At 33.8% G+C, this 25,831-nt stretch overlaps 2 protein-coding genes across 3 annotated transcripts in view; one reads left to right on the top strand and one right to left on the bottom strand.

The window, feature by feature from the left end:
• The window catches only part of LOC133172339 (lysophosphatidylcholine acyltransferase 2-like), a 29,955-nt gene extending 15,099 nt beyond the window's left edge, over positions 1-14,856 (bottom strand). The window contains exons 1-3 of one of the 2 annotated variants that reach the window (XM_061307204.1): positions 14,682-14,856; positions 13,406-13,548; positions 1,544-1,761 (exon numbers count right to left, since the gene is read on the bottom strand). In XM_061307204.1, the coding sequence (XP_061163188.1) occupies positions 1,544-1,761; positions 13,406-13,548; positions 14,682-14,786 (466 nt within the window). In that variant the 5' untranslated portion in view covers positions 14,787-14,856. The remainder of the gene's footprint in view (positions 1-1,543; positions 1,762-13,405; positions 13,549-14,681) is intronic. The other variant, XM_061307203.1, reaches the window with a different exon arrangement.
• Positions 14,857-14,941: 85 nt separating this feature from the next.
• Positions 14,942-17,597, top strand: LOC133172340 (casein kinase I). The gene has a single exon (XM_061307205.1). The coding sequence runs from the start codon at positions 15,091-15,093 to the stop codon at positions 16,063-16,065; it is 975 nt and encodes a 324-aa protein (XP_061163189.1). The 5' UTR covers positions 14,942-15,090; the 3' UTR covers positions 16,066-17,597.
• Positions 17,598-25,831: the final 8,234 nt, after the last annotated feature.

Raw genomic sequence — 25,831 nt, forward strand, 5'->3', positions numbered from 1 at the left:
TATTTTCTAAATCCAAAATGAAATGTTTCACTCTGCAATATTTTTTTTCAATAAAAAAAATCTGTACTGGTCCTGTTCAAACTCTATTTTCTTTTTAAGTTTTTTGGAATCTATGTTTATTTTTATAAAGCACTGGCTAGAATAAATCTTGATAATTAAAATGACTTAGAAAAACATGATAATCATTCTCAAACTCTCTGTCTCCCAATTTTTGAAAAAAGAACCAATATAAGTGCATTTTTTTCTTTTTTTGGCATAACAATACATTGAAAAGTTTAAAGACTGCATGATTTTCATATGCCATAACAATGAACAAAGATTGGTTTTGTTAATATAGCACTTCAGGTTAGGGGGGAAATTAAGGTTAGTAGCAAACGAAAACATCACAAAGCTACTAGAGCACAGTTAACCTTAAATGCAAATATTACAATTAAATATGACTACTGCTATTCCCAAAATCAATAGGAATATGGCTCTCTTTGCTGCGACATGCAAATGAGATTTGCAAAAGAAAAAAAAAAGCTCCAAAATTCACATCACAAAGGAATACATCACATCTATTGAAATTTTAATAGAAACATGAAAAAAATACAATATAATGGGTTGTGTCTGCTTCTTGAAATTTTTTCAAATTTGATCCTCTAAAAATGGCACTTTGGTTTTTGCATTTGCAATTTTAGCCATTCAATTTAGAATGTAAAGATATTATGATCTGAATGTCTTGCATTTTTTTTTTTAATTTTTGACAGAAACATTAATTTCCATAACCAATTGACAACAGCATAAATTACCCATTATTCAATATCTATTTTTCACAATTTCTAACATTAATATCTGAACAATGTGCTCTTTGCTATGTTTTGCGTATGCTTTCTACATGTGAGCAAGGGAACCTCATGCATCCTTAACTAAGTGATGTTCTTTAAAGGTTTTAAAATTTCCATGAGTTGTCTCCCTTGAACATTACCGATTGCAAAAATGATACAATACATATACCTATGGTAGGCCCTATATGAAAAGGATATATTTGCTGCACATGTTACAGTATGATTCATTTATTTAACTTGTAAAATGCCTATATATTTAAATTCTAAATATTCAATAAAGAAATTATATTAAATCATTAAATGTCAATGTTTTCAAGGGAAACAACTCCTACTGACTTAGATATGTTACATATTTTCAGTTATTTAATGACAGGGAAATTTGTGCAATGATAAATTTTCAAAAACTATATATATATATATATATATATATATATATATATATATATATATATATATATATATATATGTACACATACAATAACAGGCTTGCAACATTTTACGAAAGGTCGTTAAAGATGAAATATTGGGTTTTTTCCTGTTTTTTTTTTTAAATATCTCATCATTCTTATGTACAACTACACAAAGGACTTCTAAAAATTTTAGCCCACTTTCAACAACAATAAACTTCCAAAATTTTCCACATTTGGAGTCCAAAAAAAAAAAAAATGGAAGTGAAACATACCCAGGAATTTTGAAAACTTAAAAAAAAAACATACTTCCGATGATTGGCGCAAGAGCGGTTTCCTGTTTGGCAACAACTGTGGACAAATTAAGATAGACGATGGCAAGGGCATCTAAAAATGAGGAATGAGGTGCAAGAACTATAATGGGGGCCTCCTTGGCCGAGTGATGTTCGCCTTTAACTGTCAACCAATGAAATCCACCGACAAAAAATACACACCGGCTCACAATTACCACTAGTGGGCGTAAAGAGCTACAAAATAACAGGCATATTGGATATAATATAAATTGAATTAGGACAGTACTGTACTTTTATAAAGGCCCTATATCATTATGCTTGATATTAGCCAAGCTTCACATTTGCCAAGTATTAGCATTGTTGCAAGTATGTTCATCTTTTGTCTTTGTTATGAATATTTTTTAATAGGTTAGCATTGTAAGTTGCAAGTATGTTCATCTTTTATCTTTGTTATGAATATTTTTTAATTGGTTATTTTTTCTATTAACATATTATAATACGGCAAATGTGAGGCCAATAACATATATTCATATTATTCCATTTACTCCAATAATTTTTTTATACTGTGGGTAAATGCATGCATGGGGGGTTTTGCTTTTATTTTAATTTTTTTTTAAAAAGAAAATACAAATTAAAAATAAATGTGCATGCTTATTAATTTGTGTTTATATCACTCAATAACATGTACAAATGATAATTTTTAATCTGCATACGGCAAGGATGAACTACCAAATAGAGGTATCTTATTTATCATGTGCAATCAAAGTACGTAATTTTATGACTTGAGAAAAAGTAATGGTAGGGGAGAGGCAGCGAAAGTCGGACGGTTTTTCGGACCCCCTCGTCTGCACCTTTGGTAAACGCTCCAAACTCTTCACATATAACCGGAAACTTTTACATCACATAAAATGATTTTTTTACCCTCTTTCTATTCTTAATTTTCATTGGTTAAAAGCTTTGTAATGTTATAAATCAAAACCAAACACGGTCAGGGAAAGGGCTGATAAAGTCGGACATCGACAGTGAAAGTCGGACATGTAGAATTTTAAGTCGGACACATACTGGTTTCGACATTTAAAGTCCAATTTTCTTCATTTTTTTTAAGGCTAAATCATAGTTAGAGAGTAGGACACGTAGGGGGGGGGGGGGGGGGGGGGGGGGGGCTCACTTTTTTCCCAAGCATTACTTTTCACCATTGAAAATTTTCAATGAAAGGCTGGTTGCCCCACCACCACCTTTTTTTGTTGCAGTATAGTCAAATCAGGGTAATCTGGTAATGTATGAATAAAATTTGGTTTTGAAAGAAGTTGGAACCCTCCAACTAACCCCCGAAATAGGATTTTTGAATTTGGACAATTACCCCCCTCCTTTTTTTTTTTTTTTTTTTTTTTTTTTTGCTCGTCATTTTTTTTCTTCAGGTAAGTTGATTTTTTTTTTCATTTGGCTGCCCCCTCCCCCCACTTTCAAATACGATACTACGTGCCTGGGCAAACTTCGTGAACATTTAAGTGATTATTACGTAATAAACTTAGTAGTCATTGTATGGATTATTTAGATAAACTTTCCATTTAGACCAAGAAATTTAAATGAACATATAGTATCTTGCGATCTATAAACCAATGCGTTATTGTGTGAATAAATTTTAAGGTTTAAATTGTTTCCAAAATTAAACCCATTTTATTATATAATGATTATAAGACAGATAGCCGGAAAGGAGAAAACTATATATCCCTCAATCTTTAAAGTGGAATCAGTAATCTATGGAACTAATTTTATTTTTCAACAAGGAAAGTTCTTTTTTTTCAAAATAAACAATGAAACTGAGTGCCGAGTTATAAACATGAAACTAAAATAAAGCCGTGAAAAAAAATATTTGTGTTGATTTTTTTTTTTAGACTTTTTCGCGGCCTTTTCTTCTTTTATTTTCCTCAGTTCCAATATTTCTCATTTCTCTGTTAAAATTCTTCGAGATGTTTTTTGGTTTTATAGGTGTTTTTCATTGTTTTTCTGAAATGAAAATTTCTTTAGGTAGATGTATCTTTTTTTATTTCTTCCTTCCTAAAAGTTGCAGGGAATCAGCATGCAGAATTTGAATTGCAAAAGCGAAAATACTCTTAAATTACCGGTAAATTATATTACATAATAAGGTTCCGGGTTCAAATCCCATCCCATACCGTATTTTTAAATTTTTTTTTCGAAATGTTAATAAATTGTTCTAGTTTTTAAGAAAATTGACAATTAAAAAACAATGTATTGTGTGTTGTCCGACTTTAAATTCTCCTCTGTCCGACTTTAAATGACCCAGAATGTAAAGTCGGACAGTTTAATTTTAATGGTTTTTATAAATAAATATCCACCAAATTATTATTATTAAGGGAATAGTTAATATTTATCATGTAAAAGTATGCTTTAATTACAAAATATATTAGCAATCACAGAATACAGACAGCAAACTGAAGATTTCGCCAAGGATCACTATGTGTTGTGCATGCGAGTTTTTATCCGGATCCGTGAGATGCGTATGTACCCGACGAATTTTAGAGGTTATTTCAAACATTTTCATGACTTACATTTGAATGAAACAACCAATAACACCCTGTAAACAGAGATACTTAACACATGCTTAAGAAAAATACAAACGACACTAAATATAGTAATGATTTTATTCTGAAAAAGAAGAGTGTCCGACATTCGATGTTGTCCGACTTTAGCTGTTCCGCCCCTATGATTAAAAAAAATTTTTTTATATATCTACTTTGTCAAAGAGTTCAGTGTTACATCATTTTAGGTTAATGTGATATGTTACATTTGGGGTTTCTGTTACAAATAAAATGCAAGCAATGTCTTTCTTGAGTTAAATAAGGTAAACAACTGTGGAGTGTAATCATTGAAAGATGAAGGGATATTGAATATTCTACTCAGTTAAGATATCATTGAAAAATGAATGGATATATTGAATATTCTACTCAACTGAGATATATAAATTGTAATGATATGCATGCATTCTGGATTCTGCCAAAGTTTAGAATATACAGTAGCATAACATACATAGACATCTATATAGCAATAGATCTATATAACTCAAGATTATAGTGGAGAAAGGCTGGATTATATGTTTATTAATTGATAGAAATATATATAGAATCTCCCATGGTTTGTTGTTGGACATGATTTTTTTATTCAATGAGTTGTGTGTTTTTAGCCCCATGCCTTGGCAAAGGGATAAAAGCACACAAGTTGGATAAAAAATCATATCTAACCACAAACCATGGAGATTCTTTTTATCACATGTTTTACACATAGCTATTTACATGATTTACACTGTTAATCAAAGTACTGAAAGTACTCATGGGAGTTGAACATTGTAATGTGAAAGATTTAACAGGAAGTAAAGGAGCTATAATATCGGAACATTTTTTCATGCTTTAGATACAAGTCAACTATTGCAGATTTGATAGAGATACAACATCAAACATAAGAAATAATTTCAAAAACATTTGAATAACGAAGATCATGGGCCACAATACTCACCTGAGTAACTTTAATGACTTTAACCGTGTTGTTCTTATTCAGATTTTCAAAAACTTTTACCACTTAATATTCCCATGCAGGGACGTAGCATCGTTTTTGAAAGGGGGGGGGGCTCGAAAATTCTATTTTTTGGGTGTGGGGATAGGTTTCAAACTTCTTTCAGTATCAAATTTTACTCATACACTACTACATCACCCCTATTTGAATATTCTGCAACAAACAGTAGGGGGACGGACTTTCAATGAACATTTACAATATTAATTTTTTTTATAAATTTCATGATTGGAAAAAAAGGGGGCAGACCCCTCCCCCCTCCCCTATGCTACGTGCCTGTCATGAAAAAAAAATGTGTCAGCATAAATTAATATGGCGATATCAAACTCTGAGGGGTCTCTAAATCTACACAATATTAATAACATTGTTTTGCAAATATGAAGATTTTTTCCTGTACACATACATTCAACTTAAATCCCAATTTATTTAATTCATTAAATATACCAAATTAATTTTTAGCCAATTCTCACATAGAATCCATATAATATAAGAGTGCAGAACATTAACTGGCGAAATTAGAAATATGCAGCTTACGTCATTTAAATTTCCATCTGTTACAATCAGAATGTTTAATGAGAGACAATGAAATGGGCGGGTACAATTCAACACGGACGTCCGAGAAAACACTGGATTGAAATTCTAGTTTGAAATTCATTTTCAATCCACCTGAGCTGTTTTCAAACCTAAAGTGTGAATGTATGATCCGAAAGACAAATAATTTCAATTCCCAAATACATGTTGTTTGACATTCATATTTATATGAGTACTTTAGCATATAATTTTAAGGATACGTAAAAGTAAAAGAAGACAGAGATTACTTTTTCAGGGGACGACCATTTTATTCTAGAAGGGGAGGGGGGGCTCAAAAATTGTCGAGTCAGATCATGTCTCCACATGATAGAAGATATTTATTTCTAGGATGACAAAGCTTTTTTTTTTTAGTTTTGTCTTCACTGAAAACTGTTTGACAAACAAAAGCAGGGAGGGGATGTCAATTTAAAAGAAAATTTTCATATTTATTCCAAGATCGTTCAGCCCCCTCCCTCCCAGCACACACATTCACATACCAAACAGAAATCAAATATTTGTCCCATTATATTTCTTTAAATACACTGGACAGAAAATTCTGATTTATATAAATTTCAAACTATTCCAAAATTGAAATTATTTGTCTTCTTGGTCAATCAGTAACACCGTACGTTCTTGCGTAGCTGAGGTGGATTGAAAATGAATTTCAAACTAGAATTTCAATCCAATGTTTTCTCGGACGTCCGTGTCAAATTGTACCCACCCATTTCATTGTTTATCGTTTAACATTTTGACGGTAACAGATGGAGATGACGTAAGTTGCATATTTCCAATTTTGCCAGTTAATGTTCCGCGGTCTTAATTTGTTAAGCAAACTGAATCAACACAACTTTGAATGGTTTGCATTCTAATGGTTCTATTGCAGCAAAGTTTTCTCAAAACAAACGTAACTTTTTTAAATCATTTGGAAGTAGTATATGAATCTGTAAAATATTAATGGACATGCTGATACAGCTCATCCCAATTTCTGAAAATAAAATCTTTATCTTCTGGGCTCCTTTCTTTACTTTTTCGGACATTGATAATCTATTTAAAATACCTATGAAAGCATTTGAAGCACAAAGCCCTCCCTACTCTCTTCTAATATATACAAGATCCTTGGTGCCAACAACCAACTGGCACTTTATTTTCAATGTTACCATCACCAGACACTAAATCGTCATTTTTTTCTTCCTCTGATTGGAACAAGAAGTTGATATTATCTTTTGGGTATAACTGGTTCTTTTCGGACACAATAATTAATTTTTATAGAATTTTTGTATTTAATTTTTCTATCAAAATGTTTTTATCTTTATAACTCAATCATTATGTATTTTTTTTAAATCCCATAATTTTTAATTTCATGTCAAGAAATTTCTATATAGAAGTAAGTATCTCTGAATACTTTGCCTTTTGTTTGCTTGTTTTACATCTCTTCGAGAATTTTTACTCATGAAGAGACACTACCACTTGCCAATGGAGGCTAGGGCTGCAAATTTTTACCTATACAGGACACTCAGAACCATTGAGCAGTGAGGGATTTTTTGGGGGGTGCCAGCACCTACTGCGAAATGGGATCTCGGTTTATACGGTCTAATCCGAAGGGTCCGTTTCTAAATGCATACCGCAGTTGGATTCGAACCCACGACGTAATGATTAACACCTTACTTTGAATCTCTAGAGCAAACGAAGTTGAACAACTGTGCAACGCGAGTGACATTTACTATTTGTGATTTTGATTTGATACAAATTTCAATGTAATTGAATTTCAGGTATACTATTTACATGTAGCTGAGCTGGACAAGTTTTTCAAACTTTCAATGAATTAAAACGATCGACTTGAATCTGTTTTGATTTTTTTAATTAAAAATCAGACGTAGTTTAACTAGCTACTGCAAGAAATAAAACTGTTGTAATTATGAGGATCGATCTTTCTCGCATATCGATCACTGGTCTTAATAAGCCATTGTATCCGCACACGCATGCATTCATTCATTTTAATTGTTTTTATTAATAAAATCAAATGAAACATTTTTTCAATGATGACGTACTACTGCAATACACTTTTATATGCAGACATGTTGAAATGCATTAATTAATGTAACACACATTTTTCAAGTCCAGTACTAGTGTTGTACACGTGACCCACTGAATGCCGATAAATTCATGAAATTGAGGATTAAAAATTAATGTCATCTGAAATTGTCACACATTTACTTCTTTCTTTATAAGTAATTCTTATCTGCAGAGTTATCAAAAACACTCAGTCTTGTCGGCAAGGTCGATAAGGAATTTTCTGGACCGATAACGTACAAGAAAACAGTGGTCCAAACGACCGTTTAAAACATTGAACGTGATGCAAATTCTGAAACGCTGTGCCTAGGTAAGGACCACAAAACACCGAAATCGTCCGTATGGTGACGATTGTCGATCAAAATTGTTAAAGCATGTCTCTGATTAGAGACTCTGTATCATAAGATAGGACTTTTTGTGAGATCGAATATCATAAAACTTAAAAGGCATCTTATTTTAGTGCTATTATTTTTTCCCTTTATCAGCAATTCAGCGTACAAAATAAGATGCATGTATCTGGTCTGACAAAACTTTGTCCAGTCAAACAGATCATTTGACTTTGTCAGACCAAATGTCTGACAGTGATTCAAAAATTTTGACAACTCTGCTCCGAAAATCACTGCACAGTAAATTCATTTACAGTTGTATAGACTTTACATTTGTATCTGTCCTAATATACTTAGAAGCATAGGTGAAATATTTGCAAGATTTTGCCATGGTTTATTTCCTTCATCACATGACTATTAATTGTTTGGAACTTTGAAAAATAACAATAAAACAAGAGGCCCAAGGGCCTTAACGGTCACCTGAGTAGAATACAACAATTTAGAGGATCCATAGAGTATTAAAATGAAATGAAAGGTGAAGCTTTGTTGCCCAAAAGCAAGAAAAATAGGGTGATCAGGATCAACAAAATAATTAGTCTACTATTCATTAACAGTTCATAGATTAGGTTCTAATCTGTTCCCCATTTATCACTATCACCATACAGTATATTAACAAACTGTCAGTGCTTTTGTACTATTTTAATTCCTTGTTGTAATCTCTTACATTGGCCTCTCTTGGTCTTTGATGAACATTTAATAAGACAAGTTATTTTTGTCTCATTTTTATTTATCTATTACTTACAAGTCCACATGATCATTAAAACTATGAAAATACTTTTTGTATTATACAATAAAAATTCTTGCATAATTCTCTTATTCTATTAATTTTTCAAGTACATTATTTACAATGATTAATTATCAAAAGTAAACGGCAAAGGGGAATAACTCCTCTCAGTAGAATGCAAATTAATTGAGCCCTGGCTAGGACCAGAACACTTGACCAAATGGTCCATATGTTCAAAAATCTGGTAAAAATACCCTACCTTATTACAACTGTTACACTTTTTGCCTCTGATATGCCCAAGTGCAGAGAAGATTTTTAAAGAAATAATGCATTTTCACTACAGATTCACTATATTATCAATAGAGCCTCTCCCCCCCCCCCCCCCCCTTCACCACTGAGAAACACCAGAGCCTCTCACCCTGGGACCAGAAGTTTCAAGTTTGCTCATCATAAGTTATCACTTTGCTTAACATTAAGGAGCAGACAGGATTATTTAATAGAATTAATGCATTTTCACTACATTATCAACAGCCCCACCCTTATACCAGCACATCTGACCCAGGGGTCATGCAATTCACTACTCTGAAAGAAGCACTCTTGCTCATCATAACTATATACTTAGCTTCTTTGCTTTTTAACCAGAAGCAGAAAAGAATATTTTCAAAGAAATTTTGATTTTTCACTATATAATCAATAGAGCCCCCCCCCACCTTTTGACCAGGACCCTTGACCCTGGGGCCATGAAATTCACAATTTTAGAAGAGGCATCCTTGCATATCATAACAATGTACATAGTTTGTTTAAATAGTACCCAGGGGCAGAGAAGAAGATTTTCAAAGAAATAATTCACCTTCACTGTAGGAGCTATATAGCCCCACCCTATCACAAGAACCCCTGTCCCTGGGGCTATGACTTTCACAATTTTGGAAGAGGTGTCCTTGCTTATCATAATAATGTACTTAGTTTGTTTAAATAATACCCAGAAGCAGAGAAGAAGATTTTTAAAGCATTAATGCATTTTCACTATATAATAAATAGAGCCCCGCCCTAACATCAGAACCCCTGACCCAGGGGCCATGAAATTCACAATTTTGGTAGAGTTACTCTTGCTTATCATAACTATGTATTTAATTTGTTTAAATAATACCCAGGAGTATAGAAGAAGATTTTCAAAGAAATAATGCACTTTCACTATATGATCTATAGAGCCCCCCCCCCCCCCCCAGCACCAGAACCCCTTACCCTGGGGCTATGAATTTCACAATTTTGGTAGAGTCACTCTTGCTTATCATAACTATGTATTTAATTTGTTTCAATAATACCAAGGAGTAGAGAAGAAGATTTTCAAAGAAATAATGCACTTTCACTATATGATCTATAGAGCCCCCCCCCCCCCCCCAGCACCAGAACCCCTGACCCTGGGGCCATGAATTTCACAATTTTGGTAGAGTCACCCTTGCTTATCATAACTATGTATTCAATTTGTTTCAATAATACCCAGGAGTAGAGAAGAAGATTTTCAAAGAAATAATGCACTTTCACTATATGATCTATATAGCCCCGCCCTAGCACCAGAACCCCTGACCCTGGGGCCATGAATTTCACAAATTTGGTAGAGGGCTCAATGCTTATTACAATCATGTCAACAGTTTGACTGCTTGATGTCCAGGAGTAAAGAAGAAGATTTTTAAAGATTGCATTAATTGTGATGGTTTTAGCCCCACCCCTCAGGCCCCAGGGGGGCAGGGACCATGAAATTCACAAAGTTTGTTCCCCTTCACACATAGATGCCACATGCAAAAATTGGCTGAAATTGGTTCAGCGGTTTCAGAGAAGAAGCTGAAAATGTTCAAATGTTAACACACGACGCACGACGGACGACGACGGACGAAAACAGATAGCAATAGGTCACCTGAGTGACTCAGGTGACCTAAAAAGTTTCAGCTTGTTAGATGATCTAACGTAAACGGTTATAATTGGTTGTTTTTCCCACTTAAAATTTACATACGTACATGTAGTTCGAATGTCAGACCTGGCTGTTCCGACTTATTTTATCAAGAATTTCATATGTGAAATGCTTATAAATTTTATGCCACATGAAAACAACTTGAAAACTCAAAAAGCTTAATCTAGTAATTTATCTTAAAGTTTTATCTTTCTGTGTAAGTTAATCACCTTCTCTTCGATTTTCTTCCTCTTCGATGTTAAACGTGTTAGGATTCAATATTAAACGAACAATTGTTCAATTATAGCCAAATCAATGTAATTTGTTTATTCTTTTGATGTTTATTGTATTACCAAATAAATATTGTTGAAAACTTCGAATATTTATGGCTAAAAAAAGGTATAACTTTGATTGTGAAATAATTTTTACCACGCGTCAGTCAATGCAAAGAGGTTTCGCGCAGTCATATAGTCACATGTGCAGAGTTGTCGTTAATTTCCCTCTCATTGTTTATAGGTGCCGCTGTTTGTGCTGCAAAGGAGGTTTGTGACGACAATTTTCAACATTTTTTTTTAGTTCTGTATAAATCAATTTTAATTTAATCAAAATATAGTATTCAAATTAAGTTAAATGAAATTCAATTGTATTTAGTTTCATATCATTTATCAAAATTAGATAAATTCAGAAAATTGAAATGGACTATTTTATGGCGGACGTTTATGCAAGTTTACATTGAATATCATAGGAGTAAATTGGTCGACACAGAAGCCCCACGGAAGGCCACTATATAATCAATACAAATTACTGCGCTTAGAAAGCCTGTGATGACCAGGGAGATTGAACATAGTTCAACTCCCAAAAAGTGTTTTATATATATGTAAATCCACAATATTTGACTTGATCAAATTCATGCAAAAACCATTGTGATGTCACAACACTGGATATGAAAACAATATCCTGTAAGCTATATCCACTGTATAAAGGAGTAAACATGTGATAAAAGTAACTTAATCAGGTGAAACGCTTACTGAAAATTTAAAATATTTAAATGAACAGCAGTAAACAAAACAGTTTCATTTAAATAGGAAATTATATTGTGTTGAATTATAGGGCTACAAACTTTTCAAATATAGAGAATTTATGAAATTAACATTTTTGGGGGGTTGCATGTATGAATTTTTTTACTCTATAATTATTATGTTTTACATTGTGAATAAAAAGAATTGAACTGAATCACTCTAAAACACCCGTCAATTCAATGTCTTCTCTGCCCACATATCCAAATAAAGTGTTATAGAACAGCACTATCAAATCCAGGTTAACACTTTGAGATTCAATTCAACGTTGATTCCCAGGAAAATTCGTAATGTCTTGATAATAATAATAATAAAAAAAACAACTACAAATATCAATAATTTTAAAATTTATATATTGAAATATGTATAAATCATAATCATTATAAATAATGGATTGAAAATCGTAATTAAATAATGTTAGACATATTGGGTTCAATTGAGTTCAGTCCATCTAAATGTTTTAATTATCAGTAGAGATCATTAATTAATGAATAATGTGTTTTCACTGAAAAATATGAGGAAAAACAGCATGATAGTAATAAGAAATAGATTTAATTTTAATTCACAGGATAAACCTGTGTGTACATGTTTATTCATTTCCTAAAAGTTTAGAGCAATTAACTGAAATGTCACCATTTTAATACACATGTAATCGTTTCGCCCTTATAAATCAGTGTGTACATTCTAAATTAACAATAAAAAAAGAATTCTGGGTATAAGAGAACAGTTTTGTGCATGCAGTCCAACTTTTCAATGTATATTTTTTCATACTACTTCAATAAAATAACAAAACATTTGCATACTTCAATTTATATATCACTGAGGCACAACATAACCTAATATTAAAATAAAACATTATTCAAACAAATAAAATGCATTAATTACAGAATAAAAAGTGCTCAAAATCATCTGGAGTGATGAAAAGTAAGATTTCATTTTGCTACTGACTGCTTAAATAAAATACTTTTTTTTTTATATAGTAATATTTCATATATTGACACAATTTATATTAGCCTGCCTAAGTAATTTGTTAATTTGTAAGGATCCCAACAATTGAAGAAATATTTTTACATTTATTTGGGCTATTTTATTTTTAATGATCATACTGACACACAGAGAGTTTTTGTTTTAAACATTTCAAAGATAAAGCTTGAAATTTACTTCAGCAAAATATTATCACATGTATTAAGATTGTATTCAATGTTTTTAATTTCAGATGTGTTATTAATATTATTAATTCCAGTTAAGTGTGCCGTTTCGCATTACGTCACAATCTTTTTCGACAGATGCACCCAGCGTAAACAATTCACGCCCCCGCTGCGTGATTGGTCAACTCATTTTATCAACATTGACGCGGAAATAGTCTGTTGCACCAGCTACCAATCAGGGATAAGAAGAAACTTCCAGTTATAAAGCTTGCGGTTAGGAGGCGTCTAACATTTACCTTGAGCGCAGCTGTCATCATAGGTTGTGACGTAATGCAAAACGACACACTTAACTGGAATTAATAATATATACTTACTTTCTCCATCCTTCTAACGGTTTCTGTTTTTCTTCTGGTGTTCTACAAGCCAATGAAATTTTTGCTAGTAACCAGGCAAGTCCAAATAGCAGGGCCAAGGATACCAGTCTAACAGGTGCTATAGTGACAGACATAATCACAATCTGAAAAATTCATTCACATACAGTATATATTAATAATGAAATTCATTGCTTATAATAAAAAATTAATGAAATGTTGTAAAATGTACATCATCTAAAAAAAATGAAGAAACCTAGTGAGTCTACACTGTGGCAATAATTTCAATAAAGACTACAATCAAAAGTATGCCATGAACAGGATAAAACCTTCACTGGTACATCTGTAGTTATGTTTTTATCTTAAGAATCAGTAAAATTCCTTTTTAATATATTTCCTTATGTCAATTAACAGATTTTATCACCATACTGTTTTGGCTAACAAATACCTTCCTGCATTTTACATAATAAATACTTCAAAGGATGAATGTTTCCTGAATCATCAATATCCTCAAGTTGAGTAGCATACATGTTAATCTACACAGAGAAGTTGACCACTGGACCCATGGTAACTAAATATTTATAAATGTGTTGATAGAATTATCCAACAACTTCAACATAATTTTTTTTTACAAACACTGCATATGTATAAACCCCACCAAGAAAGCCAACTCAGTATCAAAGATGGAAGTTTTTTGTATTATGGAACATGCTTTTTACCATCTTGCTGGAAATATCTTTGAACAAGGAAGTGTCAAAAACCATCATGTCTTCCACCAAATCCTTTAGCAGTCTTATATCAAACATTATTATCTCTTCTTTCTATCTCTGTTATATATTTATGCAAATGCATATGATTTATAAATTATTGTTTTAATTCGTTTTGATGTAATGTTAACAGGATCGAGGGACAATGTGTGTGCACATATTTAATATTGTGATATCAGAAATTATAACTTGCACAATATAAACAAATACAATGGATGCCATAGTTGGAGCCAGCTGTGCAACTAAGCAATAGTTACTACAGTTTGATATTGCCCAGAAAGAAATATCAAGCCAAACTGACCATTTGAAAAGCCATAACTTTATAGAATCTTTTTTTTTTTTTTTTTGGGACATGCAGGAATGAAGTCAAAATAACACATAACAGAGCTTTGTAACAATTTCCACAATTATGTTAAAAACGTTAACTTCTTTTTATTTTAATGCTGCCATTCAAATAAATATTATGCATTAAAAACTGGAAACGTCAATGAAAACAATGAAGCAGAACTTACCCTAACGATATCTAGAGTAGTAAATTGTAGATTATGCACGAAAGGATTTTTTACAATTGGATACATGAGAGATTCCTGACGAGGCACGACAACAGGTCGCTTCATTTTCCTTGATTTCTCGGCAAGACCTATCGTCAACAGTAAAAGCAATGATTCACTACCAGCCTATCACATCATCTTTCTTCACACAGGAAGTTTAAATTAGATGTCAACGTTTCCGGTTACACATGCGTAGTTCAAGTCTGAGCTCGTCGAGTGGGAATTGGAATTGTGGGTAATCTATTGCGACGACAACGACAAGCCCTCTCAAAATGGCAACCGAGCCAAACTAAAAGATTACCATATTTTGGGACAAAAATTCTTCCCATTTTCAAGACTTTGTAATAGAAGTATTGTGATAAATTTCTTCATGATGGAAAGCGCTGGCGGATCAAATCAGAAAAGCGAGTTCCTGGTAGGAGGAAAGTATCGTTTGGTAAGAAAAATAGGCAGTGGGTCTTTTGGAGACATTTATCTTGGTATCAACATAACAAACGGAGAAGAGGTAGCTGTAAAGCTTGAATCAACAAAAGCTCGACACCCCCAATTACTGTATGAAAGTAAACTCTATAAGATTCTTCAGGGTGGTGTGGGAATTCCTCATATTCGTTGGTATGGGCAAGAAAAAGATTACAATATCCTTGTGATGGATCTCTTGGGGCCAAGTCTTGAAGACCTTTTCAACTTCTGTTCTCGAAGATTCACAATGAAAACCGTTTTAATGCTTGCTGATCAAATGATAGGCCGAATTGAGTATGTCCACAACAAGAATTTCATCCACAGGGATATCAAGCCTGACAACTTTCTCATGGGAATAGGTCGCCATTGCAACAAGGTTTTCCTTATTGACTTTGGATTGGCCAAAAAGTACAGAGATAGCCGAACACGCACCCACATCGCGTACAGAGAAGACAAAAATCTCACTGGAACTGCCCGGTATGCAAGTATCAATGCACATTTAGGAATTGAACAAAGCCGAAGAGATGACATGGAATCCCTTGGATACGTTTTGATGTACTTCAACCGTGGAAGTTTACCATGGCAAGGACTTAAAGCCAACACAAAGAAACAAAAGTATGAAAAAATCAGTGAGAAAAAGATGTCCACACCTGTAGAAGTTCTGTGCAAAGGTTTCCCTGCAGAGTTTGCCATGTATCTAAACTATTGCCGTGGACTGCGCTTTGAAGAGGCTCCTGATTACATGTACCTGCGGCAACTATTCCGAATTCTCTTCCGAACCCTGAATTATCAGTATGATTACACATTTGACTGGACAATGTTGAAACAAAAAGCAGCACAAGTTGCTCAGTCAACAGCAACAGCAGCTGCCACTGCAGGCCGCTAAAGTAACACATGATGAGAAAAAGAATTCTTGAATGAATTAAGAAAATTTATGTGATAGAATGAACAGAATGCTCATGATATTCAAGCATGTCTGATAAAGTTGAAAAGTTCATTTGGAAAATCTGTATTCTCTTTTTCAACTAGTTTTATGTTAGTATGGAAAAAGTAACATATAGTGGAAGATAGAGATATTTTGGTTGAAAAAGATAATGGACAGGTGTTGGAAAGTCAAGATCTGTAACAGTGTATGAATGTTGGGTGATATTTGTGTTAATTTGGCAACATGATAGTTGTAAAAAGCTTTGAGCTTTTTAATATTAGAGCTTATGCTGGAAAATTCCTGCAGATGCTTTCTTTGTTTTTAACTAACTTTTAATATTATTAAGATTGTATTAGTCATGACAATGTTTTCCCCCTCTCGTAATTTATTAAAGAATTAACAGTAACTGCAAAAACTTAACCTTTCTGGGAAGCATTGTTGTTTACAATTTATCAAATTTTGAAATTAAACTGGACAACCAAAGTTTTTGCAATGAAATATATGATTTTTATTTTGATCATGATGGTACACTAATAATTCATTGTATCAGCTAGAAAAAATTGTGTACATTGACAGAAAATTTAATTCCTTGTTGTACATGTATTAATATTATTATGTAAATAAGAATTTCCTTGTCTTTGTATAACAATATCTTAATTTACAATAATTGCTTTTTTTATCTGTCAAAAGTTTGGTTTGAAGTGGACTGTTCAAAAAGTGTCAATGTCATGTGGTATTGAAATATTTTTTATGTAATATATTCATTTGTTTGGATATGCATCAAAACATTAGCAGGATAAGATTTGTGCAAATTGTTTTCTTCTTTTTTTTCTGATGTGGTAAAATGATCATTATGCTATATGTAACACATGCTATATTTGTTATAGGGATCTCTGTAGAGGAGAGAGAGAGAAAGAGAGAAAAAGAAGTGAATGAGTGAGAGATTTAGTAGTGTGTATGCTATATTTAAAGGGTCTTAAACACTGTTATTCCTTTTTTTTATTTGTTGAACAAGTCAAAATCATATAACATTTGTTGTGATTATATTTATTGAAAAACTAACAGCTGCAGTACAATATTTAGTTGTCAGCACCCACAAGTAGGAGAGGCATTTGATGTAGTTTTGTATTGTACTATAGTAGATATCTGACAAAGTTTCATTCATACTTGGCAAAAGCAACTTGTTTTCCATAACACTTTTTTCAAAGTAGGCTGACTGTAATTTTTGTTTTCTTTTTTTTAACACAAGAATGATGCATTTTGTAACTAAGCCCTTAGTATCCTCAATGATTTTAATATAATCACTGTTTTTTATAATTTGTAAGTATTGTAGTACTTCATCAAAATCTGGAGTTTTAATTTATATGTCATCTGTCTGTTACTGGTTGTATGGAGAGTCAAAGTGAAATTGAATGTATTAAATTAACTAGAAGTCAGAACACAAATGTAATGTTTGAGATATCAGAGTCCAATAAAATCCTCTGTGTGGTGAACTCTTTGTCGTTTAATAACTTATCAAAAGTTTGATGTCCGACAAAAAACTTACCGCGGTAAATTCACATGGTTTTCCTCAAGATCCCTCCCCCTTTCAAATCTATTTATATATGTGACGAATTTTGATTGAAATTTTATTATTAAACAAATAACTATAATTAGTGACATTGTAAACATTTGCATTTCTTTTGTTTATTTATTAAAAAGGAATCATTTCAAAGACCAATAACATACAATCTCATGTACAATAATATGCACTTCTGTGTAATTATACTCAATATGCTGGAAACAACAACTTTTGGGGCTTTATCCCAATTTGCCTTCACTATTGAATTTAGTTTTTTATCGGACATTGTTCTTTTGATCTTGGCCCAGGTCCATTAAATTTAAAAATTTTAAATACAGTGTAGGTTTGATTAATGTGTAATTTTTTTTCTCCCTTGCAGTTGAATAAGTAAGGCATATTGCTTTCCACCTCTGGGCTGGTAGATCTGTTGTTGGTGGGTTGGTCAATAAACCAGTGGTTTTTACGTGTTCAACCAATAAATGCATCTTGAATCTTTGATAATCAGCAAATTTTATGCACAGGTTGAACATACGTGGTATAGTGGACCCACATTGTTTTCAGAAGTGAGAGAACAAAAAAACTATCCTTTAGTTTTGGCCTTATTTCAGTAAAATTTGGGGCACAAGTAGAGACATTTTCAACTTCTCTGAAATGGCTAAATCAATTTCAACCAATTTTAGTACATATTAACATATATGTGGGTATAAAAGGTACAGAAATTGTGATTTTCATGGTCTCTGTCTCCCTGCAGCCATATGGATGTGGCCAAACCATAAAATTTAATGCAATCTTCAAAGATTTTCTTCATTACTTCTAGACATATAGCACTCAAACTTTTGGCATGATTATAATAAGCAATGAGTGTGCATTCGAAATTAGAAACTCCACAGTCCTTAGGTTTGGGTTTCTGGATGGGGCCAAGTTTGTCATATATCTTTGAAAAGGTACCTGTGGACATCTAGGAAGCAAAGAAGCTGTTTGCCTGATTTTTAGCTCACCTGAGGTGAAAGCTCAAGTGAGCTTTTCTGATCACCTGTTGTCCGTCGTTCGTCCATCCGTCTGTAAACTTTTCACATTTTCAACTTCTTCTCAAGAACCACTGAGCCAATTTTAACCAAAGTTGGTACAGAGCATCCCTGGGTGAAGAGGAGTTTAAAATGAAGAGCCAACCCCCCTTACAAGGGGAGATAATCAAGAAAAGACAAAAATAGGGTGGGGTCATTAAAAAAATCTTCTTCTCAAGAACCACTGGTTCAGAAAAGCTGAAACTTATATGGAAGCATTCGTGGATAGTGTAGATTCTAAATTGTTCAAATCATGGCCTCCGGGGATAGGGCGGGGCCAGAATAGGGAATCAAAGTTTTACATTGAAATATATAGGCAAAATCTCTAAAAATCTTCTTCTCAAGAACCACTGGTCCAAAAAAGCTGAAACTTATGTGGAAGCATCCTGGGGTAGTGTAGATTCTAAATTGTTCAAATCAAGGCCCCGGGGGTAGAGCGGGTCGCAATAAGTATTACAAGGGGGGTGGGGGGGGGGGTCTGGTGAATAACAGCAGGGCCAAAGTAACTCAGGTGAGCATTGTGGCCCATGGGCCTCTTGTTATGATTATTTAACTTTTTGCTAAATTCCTGTTCCCTGTATCCTTGGTTCAGACCCTAGGGTGGAGCTAAGTTGGTCATATATTGAAAACTAATGACATCTTTGAATATTTTCTTTGAAAACCCTGTACTCATGGGCAGTTAGCAGGTTTCCATGATTACCAGTATAATGAGTACTTAGCTTTCAACCTAAATTACATGAAATTCATGGCCCATTATTCAAGCTTCAAAATGTGGAATTAATCTTTTATTGTGTGACAGGAAAGAAATGGCTAGACGAGGACCCCTCTATCACTAGTCAGGTGCACCAATCTTGATACTTGAAAATGTTTGCTTGCTTACAATTAGAACCTTAACAAAATGGGTTGGGTGTTCAGACCCCAGGGTTTGGTAAGTTGGTCATATATGAATTAAAATTTAAATAATGCATTACACCTGTGAAAATCTTCTTTACTCATGGACATCTAGAAGATAACCCTTTCGCATAATAACAATAACTGGAATATGTCCATAGTACATGAATGCCCCGTCCAGGGTTAATTAAATTAGTAATGCATCATGAAAATTTGTACTAGTGCATGTAGTTTGATGAAAACACCTTAAATAGCTTCTTTAAAACTTAGTTAAATACACGATAAATAGCAAAGTAAAAGGTCATTGAAAAGGTGGAGGTAAAAGAAAAATGGACACAGTTGATAAATTAATTCTCACAAAATAATGTATCAGTGCATAAGCTTACATAAAAAAACAAGCATTCTGAGAGTATTGCATTAGCAATACTAGTCCCCTACCGGCAAGTGTAATCTGGTTCCGTTCCCGTTTAAAATTGAAAATGCCATAATTCCGTCAAAAATAAATGAAGCGGGACGAAATGCAAACTTGATCTTTAACTAATCAAGGTAAAGCCACATACCAAAAATCAGCTGAATATCTACAGGCGTTTAGAAGAAATTGCGGAAAACCCGTAAAAATTGAAAAGGCCATAATTCCGTCAAAAATCAATGAAGCGGAACGAAATGCAAACTTGATCTGTAACTCATCAAGATACACTCACATACCAAAAATCAGCTCAATATTTGCAAGCGTTTAGGAAAAAAGTGCGGAAAACCAAGTGGGACGGACTGACAGACAGACAGAGGGACAGACAGACAGACGGACGGACAGACTCAAAGGAAACCTATAGTCCCCTCCGGTTTCACCGGTAGGGGACTAATTATCTGGAATAGTTTCTTTGAGCAAAAAAAAAAAAATGAAAAAAACAATGAAAAAAGGGTGGTCAAAGGAAAGGTCGAGGTCAAAAATGAAGATGAAGTTGAATAGCTCTCCTCAATATGTATCAGCATATGCAGTATGATAAAGATATCTTGATTTCTTTAAAACTATACTTGTCATGGATTATCCGCGAATTCATGTAACGTAAACTTTGTTGTGACGTCATAATACTTTCGTTTGTTTCTATAGATAATAACAAGTCTCAAATAAACCACTATACGATCAAGACGTCTTTCATTTCATTCCACAACATTTTGGTGCCGTGACCGACGGAATTCTACGTAGTACATACAATGGAAGGAAGACTAAAAGCTATGCGAGCAGGCAACAGATCAGCAGTTACAAAGCTATTTAGACGGTTTTTGGACTTGAAGGAAAATCCAGCCAGTGAAGAAATTACCGAGGAAATCAACATAATTAGAAAGTCTCTCGCGCTGAAAAGGCAGACCCTACAAGAATTGAATGACCGCATATTGGATATCCTTTCTGAAGAGGACATCGAAACAGAAATCGCAAATACAGATGAGTACATGTATGAATTAGACTGTAAAATTAGGCAAACTGAAAAATTCACAGAAAAAATTCCATGTAAAACTTTGAACGCCAATGCTGAGTGTTTCATACCAGCCACAGAAATTTATGATAATAACGTTAACACGTCAGCTACAATTAACTCAAGTGAAACGGATTGTGAGAATTTTTTGAACAATGTTCCTGTCTCTGATCTCAATGCACAAAGTAGCCAGAAAAATGTTTTGTCATTAACATCCCAACAGGCCACGAATAATCACCGATTACCAAAGTTAGATCTTCCTCATTTTTACGGAGATGTATTAGAATGGAATACATTTTGGGATTCTTACGAATCAACGATTCATTGCAATCATACTTTGACGCCAATTCAAAAGTTTAGCTATCTCAAAGCTCAATTACGCGACACAGCAGCACAAACAATAGCAGGATTTGCGCTTACAAATGCTAATTACGAAACGGCAATAGACTTGCTCAAAGAACGATTTGGTCAGCCACAGAAAATTATTAACGCTCATATGAAAGCACTCATCGAACTTCCTGCCCCCAGAAATGATGCCATTAGTTTAAGAAATTATGGAGACTTCTTGGAATCTCATGTCAGGAGCTTAGAGTGTCTAGGACAAAGACAAGAGATGTTTGGAGCATTACTTATTCCAGTTATAATCAACAAGCTACCAACTGAAATTAGGAAAAACATTGCACGTGAGTACGATGGTGACAACATTTCACTACAAAATCTTCGTAAAGCTATCAGCAGAGAAGTCACAATCCTTGAATCAGGCCAGATTGAAAACAGCGATGGATTTCACGCAACAGCAATGTTTCTTACCGGAGCATCAAAGAAACAACACAACGTTCATTATTCACGTAATCAGAAAACAAGAGAGTTAACTCCTCATGTTGAAACAACAGAGATGAAGAGCCGCCCATGCATTTATTGTTGCACAGAGAATCATTTTCCAGGGAATTGCAAGAAAGTTACAGACGTAAGTGCAAGATTCGACATCTTAAAACGGAAGAAATTATGTTTCAACTGCTTAGGAAACCACTGCGCCTCAGATTGTAAATCCCGCAACAGGTGTAAAAAGTGTCAGAAAAAACACCACACAAGTATATGCAACATGAAACTAACGAGGGACAGAGACGAGCACACCAAATCAGCAAGTGTCAACATTGTAGAAACGAGTAAGAAGCCAGAAACCACAGTACTGAACGTTGAACATCGACCTACAAGTGTTTTACTGAATACAGCTAGGCCTATGTCTCCGATAAGTCGGACCGTGGACTCAATGCAAGAAGAACGTAACAAGTTGACTAACGAGATACAAAAATTAAAATCAGAGCTGAAGACACAGACACAAAGGAGGAACGCGTTGGAGCATGAGAATGCCACCCTGATAGAGAGAGTGTCACAATTTGACCAACGAAAGGATTTTCAGACTCGTGTAGAGAATGTGATGAAGGAAATGATGGAACAGAAAAATAAACTGGCGTACGAAAACGGACGTCTGCATAAGGAGATTCAGGAATTAAGGGGCCAAGTTGACATACTCAAAACCGCCACCTCTGACTCGGAGCATCTCAAGGCTAAAAACAACAGTCTTCAGTCAGGATGTGATTACACTCGAAGGGAAATAAGTGATCTAAAGATCAACGTACAGAGATTGGAAAATCAGCTGCAAACTTTACAGGACTCCGTAGATATCAGGGAGAGAGATTATAGGTTCGCCGCAAAGACTCGGGATGAGGCACTAAGGGAGAAAACTCAGCTGATAGAAAAACTTAAAGAGGCCGAGGAAAAGGAAAAAGATAAGTCACAAAAAAAGAATCTCAGGGACATGGCAGAGATAAAGAAACAAGACAACAACCTACAGACTCGGAACATGGAGCTGGAGAGAGCTAACACAGAACTACGTCACAAACACTCGAAAACTGAGACTCTGATACAAAACCTGAAATATAAAGTGTCTGAAGAGAAGATGATTGAGTATCAAAACCAAAAGCCAAAGAAAGAATCCGTGAATGGACCTCTTAATTTAGTGATTATGAACTTGCTTTTTATTTCAATGGAACTGTTAATTTAATATGAGCTTTTTCAAATTTTACTATTCATTTTGGTGCCCGGAGTGTCATATACGTAAACTTTGTTGTGACGTCATAATACTTTCGTTTGTTTCTATAGATAATAACAAGTCTCAAATAAACCACTATACGATCAAGACGTCTTTCATTTCATTCCAAAACAATACTAAATACAAATTTGAAGGTCAAACAAAAGGTCAAGAAAAAAAATGTTGGTGCAATTGAATAGCTCTTATCAACATGTATATGCATTTAAAGTTTGATAAAAATATCTTGATTTTTTTTCTTTGAAACTATGCTAAACACAAATTTGAAGTTAAGGTCAAAGAATAGGTCAAGGTCAAGAATGTTGATGCCATTGAAAATCTCTCATCAATATGTATAAGCATATGACGTTTGATAAAAATATCTTGATTTTTTTTCTTTGAAACTATGCTAAACACAAATTTGAAGTTAAGGTCAAAGAATAGGTCAAGGTCAAGAATGTTGATGCCATTGAAAATCTCTCATCAATATGTATAAGCATATGACGTTTGATAAAAATATCTTGAATACTTTCTTTGAAATTTAGCGAAACACAAATTTGAAGTCAATGTCAAAGGAAAGGTCAAGGTCAAAAATTTTGATGCAGTTAAACAGCTCTGATCAATATGTATCAGCATATAAGATTTGATAAAAATATCCCAAGTTTCTTTGAAATAGAGATAATCACTCATTCAAGAAAGTGAGGTAAAGGTCAAAAGAAAGGTCGAGGTAAAAAAATGTTGACGCAGAATTGAATAGCTCTCATCAATATGTATCAGCATATGAAGATTGATAATGATATCATGAATAGTTTCTTTGAAATTTAGCTAAAAAATAATTTAAGAAAAGTGAAAGGAAAGGAAAGGTCAAAAAATGTTGATGAAGTTGAATAGCTCTCATCAATATGTATCAGGATATAAGGTTTGATAAAATTATCTTGAGTAGCTCCTTTGAAATTGAGATAAACACAAATTTAAACAAAAGTAAGTTCAAGGTCAAAGGAAAGGTCAAGGTAAAAAAAAATGTTGATGCTTTTGAATAGCACTCGTCAATATGTATCAGCATGTGAAGTTTGATAAAAATATCTTGAATAGTTTCTTTGAAACTGAGCTAAATGCAAAGTGTAACGTAAGGACAGAGGGACGAAAGACGGACATGAAAACACAATATGTCCCGGTCATATTCATGGGAGGGCATAAAAATCTTTCCAAGTGTAAAATTCATGTCCCTGGATCCATGGTACAGGTTCAAGGGTGGGAAAAGTTGGTCTTAATACATGAACTGAAAATGAATTTTTAAATATCTTTGAAACTACATGTATTTGTTTTATCATGGACATTAAGCAGGCAAACAATTATAACTTATGCTTGGTCCTCATGGTTTAGACCCATAGAGGGATTATTAATTAAGTTGGTTATATCATCATGTGCATCTTTGAAATTTTTATCACTCATGGACTTAGCAGGCAAATTGTTATCATGATCATAATAAGCAGCTATCCTTTCATAAATAATATAAAATTCATGTCCCTTCAGACCAAGGATCACGCACGACTAATCATGGTTTTGCTGTCTTGAGAAGATTTTTTAAATAGATCATTCCTACATGTATACATTCCTATGTAAATCTTTGATCCCCTGTTGTGCCCCGCCCTACTGCCAGGGGTCATAATTAGAACAAACTTGAATCTACACTACCTGAGGATGCTTCTTTATTAGTCCCCTACCGGTGAAACCGGAGGGGACTATAGGTTTCCTCTGAGTCTGTCCGTCCGTCTGTCTGTCCGTCTGTCTGTCTGTCTGTCTGTCCGTCTGTCTGTCTGTCCCTCTGTCTGTCTGTCAGTCTGTCCCACTTGGTTTTCCGCACTTTTTTCTTAAACGCTTGCAGATATTGAGCTGATTTTTGGTATGTGAGTGTATCTTGATGAGTTACAGACCAAATTTGCATTTCGTTCCGCTTCATTGATTTTTGACGGAATTACAGCCTTTTCAATTTTTAAGGGTTTTCCACAATTTTCTTCTAAACGCTTGTAGATATTGAGCTGATTTTTGGTATGTGGCTTTACCTTGATTAGTTATAGATCAAGTTTGCATTTCGTCCCACTTCATTAATTTTTGGCGGAATTATGGCATTTTCAATTCTTAACGGGAACCAGATTACACTTGCCGGTAGGGGACTAGTATTGCTAATGCAATACTCTCAGAATGCTTGTTAATATGACTAATATATGACTATATGACACTGACGGACGCCGGACACTCTTCGATCAGCAAAGGTAACTTGAGTCTTCGGCTCAGGTGAGCTAAAAACTTAATTCTCAAAGACAGCAAGGCCATGATTAGTCATTTTGATATACAAGCATGTGAAGATACTCGATTTTTCGATTTTTTTTTCTAATCGAGGGTAGAATAAGGCCATGCACAAGAAGGGAACAAAAAGAAAGAAAAAATAAATTTTTGAAATAAAAATCTTAAGCTTTTCATGAACATCAGAGCCATATTTAGACATATTGATATGCAAGCATTTTCAAGCATTTCAATTTCAATTTTGTTATAGTTTTGGTCCCATAACTGGGATAGAGGTAAGCCTTAACAGGGAATCTCAATTTTACTGGGAATTCTTTAGAATTCTTTAGAACAGTAAGGTCATGAT

Source organism: Saccostrea echinata, unplaced genomic scaffold (assembly GCF_033153115.1).
Source record: "Saccostrea echinata isolate AGI-Se365-2 ecotype Australia unplaced genomic scaffold, CSIRO_AGI_Sech_v1 ptg000054l, whole genome shotgun sequence".
In the NCBI taxonomy this organism is placed as follows: Eukaryota; Metazoa; Mollusca; class Bivalvia; order Ostreida; family Ostreidae; genus Saccostrea; species Saccostrea echinata.

What these genes read in the sequence shown, in the direction of transcription:
- LOC133172340 (XM_061307205.1), top strand. Translation starts at nt 15,091, where the DNA reads ATGATGGAAAGCGCTGGCGGATCAAATCAGAAAAGCGAGTTCCTGGTA.